This window comes from Lactuca virosa, chromosome 9 (genome assembly GCF_052849685.1).
Source record: "Lactuca virosa cultivar CGN04683 chromosome 9, Lactuca_virosa_CGN04683_v6, whole genome shotgun sequence".
NCBI lineage: Eukaryota > Viridiplantae > Streptophyta > Magnoliopsida > Asterales > Asteraceae > Lactuca > Lactuca virosa.
The window spans coordinates 239,772,886-239,783,380 of NC_136434.1; the positions used below are offsets into that span (position 1 = coordinate 239,772,886).

The following is a 10,495-nucleotide window of genomic DNA, read 5'->3' on the forward strand; positions in this document are numbered from 1 at the left end:
TTCAAAATTAATATAGTTGAACTATAAATAAATAAATAAAGGATTTTCAAACATACATATAAATATAAATTGTTATTTTATACATTTAAGTATATCAAAGATAAATTATTGTAAGAACTTTTAGAAAATTTGAAGTTAAATATAATAGAAAAAACAGGACTTATTCAAACTGTATAGGTACATACATACCTATATCTTAGATGTACATATTCTGATTACCTCATAAACACGAATAGGGTGGTGGCCATGACCATCGATGCTGTCATCGTACCTCATTACCGGCTTTGATGATATTGATCAACAACCCGAGAGCCAGTGACTCAGTTATAATTAAGATCATTTAATGGAGAAAGTTTGAGTGAAAACGGGGGCATTACTTGGTTAAACGAGGTGCATGCATGTTCTATCTAACCTAATTAAGAAACGAGGTCGTTTCGTTTGAATAGACCTGCCACATGCACATGCAACTGTTTGAACACATGTAATACATCCACCATCATTTGATCAGTCTCTCACATGCTTTCATTATATGTATGTACATGTAGATGTAGATGCAGATGAACATGTATCCACACGGGTACATATTAACATATATCTTCAACCATATGTATGTTTTGAAGTAGACACAAAGTAAGAAATGAGTATTCAATCTGTCAATTTGTCGCACCCCTTTCACACAAATACGTACAAAAAAAGAGTGGTAAAAAATCTTGTTTTGTCTTTTTTCCGTATAAAATAAGTTTTGATCATGCGGTATAACATGTTATTTTAGCTTTGGTTAAATTATTTGTCAAAATAAACATTATAAGATGAATAGTGTAGAATGTTTTTTTGGCGAATGTTTTTCTCTGTTTCCAAATTAATAAGGGGTGGACACTTGTTATCATTACTCTTCAAAATTGATTGATTTGTTCTATCATACATATATATAACATTATGACATGATACAATCATACGTAAACCGTATTCACTCAGTATCACTATAATTGTAGATCCTTGTTTCATGATGGATCAGTAATGGAAGGAATGGCAGAGCAAGCTTGAGCTTGTTTCCAAAGGTCTTCAATGATCATAACCAGTTTTGTGTTGAATCGATTCACAAAGAACTTCGGTAACCATCCAGCAGGATCCATCTGCAAAATCATTAATTACCATATATTTATAAGTTTGATCGACTATAATCAATAAGTATTTTGCAAAATTATATCTTCAATCATATACCTGAACTACATAAGTGACCATGCATGAATCATCATCAAGCTTTTCGACAACCCATCCGGATTGCAGTAGCAACCCTCTTATAGAATTATTCTGCTTTGGCTGCAACCCTGCAGCTATCTCTTTTGGCAATGAAGCTACAGCTACCACCTTCAATATATATAACCATATATCACTTTTACTTTCAGATCAAACTACAAACGATAAAATGAAAACCAGAGCATTAATGGATTCATCAATTACCAGAGTCCCATCATCCATTGTTTCGCGTCTCTCGTACACAATGAACTCTCGGTTACGGAAAACAGGCTTAGCACTCTCCCCAAACCTCAGTCGTATAATGCTCAGGTTTTCATCAAGATCTTTGATGTATCTTGCTTCCACCAAATCCGAGTCCCATTGCTGTTCATACATGTTCATGAGAAACAATTTTTATGGTAGTTTTGAAAAGGAGTTGAAGCTAGATTTCGATCATTTACCTTTGCGGCATCAATGGCGTTTGCAACTGTGATAAATTGTTCAGTTGACACGGATTTAAGCAACCACCGGCTTCTAAAAGCGTGAAAAGATCCAGATCCAGACCTACGTTTGGATATCTCAACTCCCTCTTCAAAAGCCAGTACTTTCCATCCATCGTTCCCGTTTCCAGCCCTGTTGGAATCTGAAGCAGATAATAGTTCTTGTATGCAGCTCTCACTTGCGAAGAAGACGTACCTCCTCAACGAATCATCACTGATAGACCTTTCAATTATGAAATGAAAACAAGAATGTAATCATAATCCCATCTGAAGTGACGTGTGATATATCAAAATGAATCAATGAGAAAGTACACGAGATCGATTATAGGGAGTTGTCAAAAAGGTACCATGATCTCGTGCTGCAAGGTGCTGGACTGCTGCTGTTCACCGTAGGCATTTCTATATCAAATTATTGTGTAAAAATCTTTTGTGAATAAATGAATGGAACATATGATATAAGAAATGTGAAAGATGCAAATGAATACATATATTGTATATAAGAGAGAGAGAAACAGATGGAGGGACATATGGAAGTACAGAGTTAGATTAATAGTTTAATTCGAGTATAGATGAGAAATAATGAGAAGTGGACCTAGTTGCTAGATGCACATGGCAATGCCAGATGAAGCTCTATCATTACATATAACTCAACTTCGCACATCTTTGTTTCCCTCTCTACAAAACAAGTCAATTTATTTATATTTTAATTTTACTATATTATATTAACAATCGTTCAAGTTGATAAATTTTAGGAGCTTTAAATACTTGTTGATATGTAATATTTTAAGTGTGGATGTCCGTAAAAGGGTCGGAACGTGGTCGTGTAAATTGATAAAAAGATAAAATATTGTTGTATAAATCAGTCAAAGAATACTAAACTGTTCTCATCTTCTAAAATTGTTTTACATAGAAAGTTATAGGTTAATTATTATTTTTTATAATAACCAATTAGTTATTTATAAAAATCAAATACAAATAAAAAGAACTTTGGCACGTCATCACCTCATTGTGATTTTGTTCTTAAGCTTTATCTATTTGATACGCTACCCAACCCATTTAAGACAATATGACATTATGACCTATAACAAAAGAATTTCAATATAGAGAAAAAGCAACATGCACCAACATCCCCATGTGCTGATCATCCTATTCCCCACCCGTTTGCATCTTTTCCTTTAAGAAACTAAAAGAATCTGTCTCTTATCTCTGAAATCTAAGGGGTAGGATAGAGTTTATACTGAAAGACAAGATTAATAGATTTCAAAACAATCAAATATAAAATGTACAAGCAATTCTTGCCAGGTTATGATTGACAACAGAAACCTTACACTGTCCCCATATCATGTGCTATTGTGCTATGCCAAACTCTACATTTAACATCTACCAAAATGGACACATTTGTATTACCAAGAAGATCGATATAGATAAACTATAAATCAAATAAAGATTCATAAATTCGTAAGTTATTATAGGACAACTTCTGTGCTAATTTCTGGCTTTTGGCTTGTTTTACCACCCAAATTGTATGTTTGTTTTCAATCTGGATTGAAAATGGATGCATGAACAAAATGCTAATGAAGTGAGCAAACTTCTATGCAAAAAGCAACAATAGAAGGCATAGAATCAAAACCATAAAAGATTTCCACCACAGAATACTTGAAAAAAGCATACAACTGTTGGTAGTGGAGAAAGACTTCTGGGCCAAACAACAAAAGTGGCCTTCACAGAAAGGAACATGGTTGAACACTGAAGAGGACCATCTATAGAGCCAATAAGCGATCCATAAGTGGGGGGAGAGGGCAGAACCTTTTTTATTCTCCAATAAGTTGTTTGCAACGGAAAGAGGCCAACTACGGAAGCTTCTATGGTGGAAGGAGTACCTATAAAAAGAATAGGATGCCCAACTATCTGGACCACTAAAGCACTTTGTAACAACCATAGATTGTGAAATACGGGTTAGATAGGTTGGGTAACAAATTCATATTAAAAATATTTCAACCATCAGATTCACATATATTATGTGAATTTAAATAATTTACTACGTTAACCTTAGACTGTATATATGCTGTTAGAAGACAATCATGAAAACAGAAATTACACAAACATAAAGTTATAAAACAAGGACCAGATAAAATCACTATCCTTAAGGATATCAAGTCCCCATTAGGTCGTTGATGGAATTGAGCCTAAGATCCTCCAACGACCTCTCTAGTTTAAGAGAAGACGGGCTGGAACCTTTATGTGATGGTATTAACGAGCTAGACACTACAAGAAATTAGGGTCTTTACCTACACATAAATTACCTACATATGTTATGTGTAAGTAAATATCTACACATATTTTGCATATGTGTGGGTAATTAAACATATAATTTTTCATATCGGAAGACACTTAATATGTGTAGAGAATCACCAATATTAACGTTTAATTTGGGGGGAAACGTTTCCCTCCAACATTTGTGATTTACGGAATGTGAAATTACCCACACATATTAAAATTTTTCCTTATATATATATAGATTAAATCGATGTGTAGAAGATTCATTTGATATTACCAACACATAATTTTATTTCACACATATGCAGATAAATAAATTAACTAATAATAATATATAATATTTAAATAAATGACGTGACAAAGTAAATATCAACACATAACATCAATATATTTATGTGTAGGTAAATTTATTAGACAACTATTATTATTATTATTTCATAAATGACATGGTAAATCAAATAGCTACACATATTTTATGTGTAGGTAAATATATTAGACAATTGTTATTATTATTTCATAAATGACGTGGCAAATCAAATACATACACATATTTTATGTGTAGGTAAATATATTAGACAATTGTTATTATTATTATTTCATAAATAACTAGCAAATAAAATATCTTCACATATTTTATGTGTACGTAAGTATATTAGGCAAATCAAATACCTACATATATTTTCTATATGTGTTGATATTTCTTAATATTTTTTTTATAGAAATCAACAATTAACATGTGTAGGTAAAATTGTTTAGCAAGAAATTTTTATGTTTTTTGAGGGAAATTTCCCTCCAAATTTGTTGACTGATATAGCCACACGTATTGTACAAAAAAAAAAAAAAAACTAAAGTATATATATATATATATATATATATATATATATATATATATATATATATATATATACACCATTAACATTTATTGGATATAGCCACACGTATTGTACAAAAAAAAAAACTAAAGTATATATATATATATATATATATATATATATATATATATATATATATATATATATATATATATATATACCATTAACATTTATTGGATATAAATCTCTTTTTTAAATAACTTAATTTGAAACTAAAAATTATAAATCAAGTAATTGAAAATCAAAAATATAAATGGATATGTGAAAACATATGAAGAAAGCTATTTTTTAACTACAAAATACCATTTGCATAAGTTGTTATAAAAGAAATAAAGATATAAAAAATCAAAAAGTAAAAAGAAATTAATTAATGAAAAATTTCATGTGGTAAAAAAAATTAAAAGTAAAACAAAATAGAAAAAAATAACGTTGAAATAAAACAAAAATGCATACTAGGATCGAATCAATCACGTATCTTCAGAACAATCGGAAGCTTTGAACTCGGGATCACATCCGAAAATCACGAATCATGGGTTTTATAGTTTTCTACGTATGTTGTTATGTTGACATTGTTCCACAAACGATCGGCAAAACCCTAATACGCAGGGGAAGCATCGACGAAACAAGGTGCGGAAAAGGCTTCAGGTAAGGTACAAATTGATTGTTGGATCTTGTATTGATGTAATCAAATACTCCATCAAACTAATTAATTACTTCTTGTTTCATATCCTGCATCAACGCCCTCGTATTCCTTCTCCATTCATCATCGATTCTGCTCTATAGTCCAGTCTATCTGTTCAGGTACTTTCTTGTTTCCCATTTTTTTCCATATGAACTTGTTTACTGCATATAAGTCTTTGATTTTGTTGTTGCTTTCACTACTACAAAAATCTAAATATAATACGGTCAAACAACCGTATTGTATAACAAGGATAAAATATTGTTCACTTTTTTCTGACCGTATTAAAAAAAATAGATCGTATTAATACATATACCTTCAATACATGATGCAAAATCAACAATGAATCAATTGAGTCAATATAAAAATGTCAACATAATAATCACAAACAATTACTTTAAGAAGGCTCTGTTCCTCATGCATTGAACCTTTGAATACAAAGCTTTTTAGAATATCACTTTTAGGTGGCTCTTATCTTAGTTCAACGATATACTAACCAAATTAAGAATGAGATGACATAAGAATCAACCACGTGTATATAGCTAAGCTATTGTATTAAGAAAATAGCACCTGCAATATAGCATAAGAAAGCCACGAAACATTTTAAAATTAATTAACCCAATATCATGGTGCTAACTCCTAATTTATAAGATTATTTGATAAGATTAATAATTTCAAGTTTTCTAATGAGAAGTAATGTAGCCCTTTAAATATGCAGTTTTAGCTCTTTGTCATAAAAAATGAATAGAGAATGATCAACCAAACTTCACCTAAATTTGCTAAAAAAAAATACCTAATTGTTCATTGTTTATAGGGGAGCATGCATAAAAAATAGCATAAGTAAGAAATACTACATTAAAGAATCTATAGTTTCACCTTATAATCTGCATTGGCAATCTCTTTGGTGTTCAATACCACTCTTGAAACTACAAAGATATGTTAAAAAACTTCATACGCCTTCCTTTTGCAGAATTTTAGCATTGTTTCTATTAGAATAACATATACTTAACATAACACTTTGCCATAAAGATTACAAATCTTGAACAACTGTTGTAAACTTCTTCTATTTTAGTTTTAGAAGATTTGTTCACTGTTCATATGAGCCTCTGACATGACAGAAATTCTCACCTATTGTAACAGTTAAAAACATCTAGCAGAATGGAAAGAAAACTCACCATGTTCACCCCCTGTTCAATCATATTTATCAACCGTAAAGCATAAAAAAACGTAAATCATAACAACTTTAGAACCCAACACTAGAACATTGAAAAAAAATGAAATTTTCCTTTCTGTAAGTTGTATTCACAATGCTAATTTGAATTAAACACACACACACACCTATAAGCTGTTGGGATTAAGCCCAAGAAACATTGAATTAAAGCAATAATTTGAACATTACTTATTAGAGAAGAGAGATGTTAATGAACAGATGTGAATTTTGACCCAAAATATAATGATTCTAACAATAACTTCCTTCCCAACTGTAACAGCCATCTTAATTGCATGACTTACTTCTTAAAATTACTAAAATAACTCTAAGTCTATATTACATTTCCATCATTCCTCCTTAATCTAGACTTTTACTACTTCAACCAACAGGGGTATTTCTGAAATTTCACTTCTCCCCATCATCTTTCTCACTTCTCCTATCATCTTTCTAACAGTAACTTCCTTCCCAACTGTAACTGCCATCTTAACTTCATGACTTACTTCTTAAAATTACTAAAATAACCCTAAGTATAGATTACATTTCCATCATAAGTTGTATTCACAATGCTAATTTGAATTAAGTGTGAACTACCTTATCTAATTTTGTTTGTATGCCATTTCCAGCTTATAGCATCATAGAAAAAACTTTACACTAATTGATTTCTATTGGTAATAATGGTTAGATACAACATATGGGTCATCAATAGGTCAAGATTGAGAATAGGACCTCTATCGAGTATGTGAACGGGGTAAAGGAATTTCTAAATGTTGCCCGACATACTTTGAATTCTAATGGGTTAACTCCATGCCCGTGCAGTAATTGTCTCAATTCGAGACTACAAAATATAAGTGTCATTACTTCCCATTTGATTAGTGTAGGAATTGATAAGTCATATACACGGTGGGTGCATCATGGTGAAGATGAAGTCGAAGAAGAAGATCTTCCACATAATAATTTTGTTAATACTGAATCTGCAGGCTTAAGAGCAGGATTAGAGGATGCAGTTGGTCATCCATTATTTGATATTGGACCTACCAATGATCTAATTGGTAACCAACACCCAGGAAATGCTCGTTATGAGAAGCTACATGAAGCTCTAAATAAACCTTTGTATGAAGGATGCAAGAGTTCTACATTGACGTTTGTTGTGAAGTTGATGAATTTGAAAGTGATGAACAAGTGGACAGATAATTCTTTTGAGATGATGCTAAAGTTGCTACACGAGGATCTTCCTGATTGTAATAATTGTCCAGAGAGCTATTACGATGTTAGAATGTTGCTTTGTGAAGCCGGTTTAGGTTATGAGCTTATTGATGTTTGTCAATATGATTGTGCTATTTTCTATGGGGACAACAAAGATGCCATAACATGTCCCGTTTGTCAAAGCAATCGTTACGTACGCAACAAAATTGCTCATAAGAAGTTGCGATACTTTCCAATAACACTTCGTTTGAAGCGTCTATATGCTTCACGCCACACTGCCAAAGACATGCGTTGGCATAAAGAAGTTCGCAAGGATGAGCCTAGAGTTTTGCGTCATCCGGCTGATGGAGAGGCTTGGAAACATTTTGATAAAATGTATCCTAATTTTGCAGATGATCCTAGGAGTGTACGATTGGGGTTGGCTTCAGATGGGCTTAACCCTTTTAGCAATATGACAACTTCATATAGTATGTGGCCTGTTATTTTGATGTCATATAACATGCCACCTTGGTGTACAATGCATAAGAGCAATTACTTTCTAACGTTACTAATTCCTGGTCCAAAATCTCTTGGTAAAGACTTTGACATCTTCTTAAGGCCACTTGTGGACGAACTTAAAGTTCTATGGGGTAATGGGGTTCAAGCATATGATGAACATTCAAAGTCACTTTTCACTCTCCATGCCGCAGTAATATGGACAATCAGTGACTTCCCTGCTTATGCTTACTTGTCTGGGTGGAGTACTATGGGTAAGCTGGCATGTCCAATATGCCTTGAGGATACCCTTTCTAGAAGGATTCGTGGTAAACAATGTTATACTGGACACCGATGTTTTTTAAGCAAAACACATAGGTGGCGAAATAGCAAAGAATTTGATGGGAAGAAAGAGCTAAGGGAAAAACCTCGTCGATTTACAGGTGATCAAATTCTAACACAGTTGGCTGATATTCCAAGACGCACTACTGGAAAAGCACCTAGTAATGTCGATAAGAAGCGTAAACGAGGTGCTAATGAGCTTAATTGGTAAAAAAAGAGTATATTGTTTGAACTTCCATATTAGTCTAAACTATTGATGCGCCATAATCTTGATGTCATGCATATAGGGAAAAATGCCCATGATAATATAGTTGGGACATTGTTAAATGATCCCGTGAAGTCAAAGGATACCACAAATGCACGTTTAGACTTGGAGGATCTTAATATTCACAAGGATCAATGGCTAAGAGAGAGAAATGGAAAATTTGAGAAACCTCATGCTAATTTCACATTGACTAAAGATGAATGTGTGGAGTTTTGCAAATTTATCAAGTTTGTTTGCCTACCTGATGGTTATGCGTCCAACATAAGTCGATGTGCGACTGATTCTAATACACTCGGGGGGATGAAAACACATGATTGTCATGTATTGCTTTAGAAAAGACTACCAGTAGCCCTTCTTCCTTTCTTGAACAACGAAATACGTACAACTTTGATCGAGTTTTGCCAATTCTTTCAAAAAATATGTTCTAAGACTGTATATGCTAAAGAACCCGAGGATATGAAGACTGGGATTGTAATCATATTATGCAAACTTGAGAAGATATTTCCTCCATCATTTTTCACTATCATGGTTCACTTGTGCATACATTTACCAGAGGAGGCATTATTAGGAGGACCAGTAAGCCAAAGATGGATGTTTGGGATCGAACGTCGTATGGGTACATACAAGGGATATGTTCGTAACTTTGCTCGTCCTGATGGATCCATTACTGAAGCATATGTTGTCGATGAGGCTGTCACATTTTTATCTCGTTATATAGATGATATCGAGACAAGATTCAACCGTGATGAACGCAATTGGGATGTACCAACCACCCAACATGGGTTGGAGGTATTCACCAATAAAGTCTGTACATTGGGTTCTTCAAAATTCGGACAACTAGGGGAGTATGTTGATGTGGTGCAATGGTACATCATTAATAATTGTGGAAATGAACTTGATGTTTACATAGAGTAAGTTTCCTATATTTTAGCCATACTTTTATTTTGTATTTACTAATTAATGAAAAAATACCAACTAACTTGTTCTTAAATTTAGGGAGCACAAAGAATCTTTATACTCGAGAAATATACAACAAGCAAATATAGATACCATACAAAAAAATGAATTTCCCTCTTGGTTCAAGAAAAAGGTAAAACTACAAATTTATTACTTTTAGTAATTGATTTTAAGTACATTTATAACTAAAATAAGGAGTTTATAGATCGCTTTGCTTAGGGCTAATGGTGATCCTAAAGCAACAGATGATTTGTACGCCTTGTCACAATTTCCTGATGATCGCTACACAAGTTGGCAAAGTTGTATCGTCAATGGTGTTAGATTTCGTTGCAAGGAGCGTGATGACAAGTTTAAAACACAATGTAGTGGAGTGTGTGTAGGGGATGAGAATGATGAATTGATTTAATATGGTGTTTTTCTTGAAGTTTTAGAGTTGGATTTCATACTTGGGAGAAAGGTATTTGTGTTTCGTTGCAAGTG

General features: G+C 32.8%; 2 protein-coding genes across 4 annotated transcripts; one reads left to right on the forward strand and one right to left on the reverse strand.

Moving 5' to 3' along the window:
- Positions 1-863: 863 nt before the first annotated feature.
- Positions 864-3,568, reverse strand: LOC145135817 (Polyketide cyclase/dehydrase and lipid transport superfamily protein). 3 transcript variants are annotated; one of them, XM_079070030.1, is made up of 6 exons: positions 3,408-3,568; positions 2,084-2,135; positions 1,698-1,959; positions 1,462-1,620; positions 1,222-1,368; positions 864-1,133 (listed from the first exon to the last, which is right to left on the reverse strand). In XM_079070030.1, exons 2-6 carry the CDS (start codon positions 2,131-2,133, stop codon positions 1,002-1,004), a joined length of 750 nt encoding a protein of 249 aa, XP_078926156.1. In that variant the 5' UTR covers positions 2,134-2,135; positions 3,408-3,568; the 3' UTR covers positions 864-1,001. The 3 variants fall into 3 exon arrangements, with proteins under 3 accessions (XP_078926156.1, XP_078926157.1, XP_078926155.1); XM_079070031.1 differs by lacking the exon at positions 3,408-3,568 and adding an exon at positions 3,367-3,385; XM_079070029.1 differs by lacking the exon at positions 3,408-3,568 and adding an exon at positions 2,329-2,451.
- A 3,880-nt stretch (positions 3,569-7,448) lies between these two features.
- LOC145140419 (uncharacterized) lies at positions 7,449-9,004 on the forward strand. The gene is made up of 2 exons (XM_079073919.1): positions 7,449-7,509; positions 7,653-9,004. The coding sequence occupies exons 1-2, from the start codon at positions 7,449-7,451 to the stop codon at positions 9,002-9,004; spliced, it is 1,413 nt and encodes a 470-aa protein (XP_078930045.1).
- Positions 9,005-10,495: the final 1,491 nt, after the last annotated feature.

Bases quoted from the DNA above. Each gene is read 5' to 3' on its own strand.
- LOC145135817 (XM_079070030.1), bottom strand. From the start codon at position 2,133: ATGCCTACGGTGAACAGCAGCAGTCCAGCACCTTGCAGCACGAGATCA. The intron at 1,960-2,083 runs GTACCTTTTTGA...CATAATTGAAAG, and splicing joins CCTTGCAGCACGAGATCATG to GTCTATCAGTGATGATTCGT. The intron at 1,621-1,697 runs GTAAATGATCGA...ATGTATGAACAG, and splicing joins ACGCCATTGATGCCGCAAAG to CAATGGGACTCGGATTTGGT.
- LOC145140419 (XM_079073919.1), top strand. From the start codon at position 7,449: ATGGTTAGATACAACATATGGGTCATCAATAGGTCAAGATTGAGAATA. The intron at 7,510-7,652 runs GTATGTGAACGG...TGATTAGTGTAG, and splicing joins GAGAATAGGACCTCTATCGA to GAATTGATAAGTCATATACA.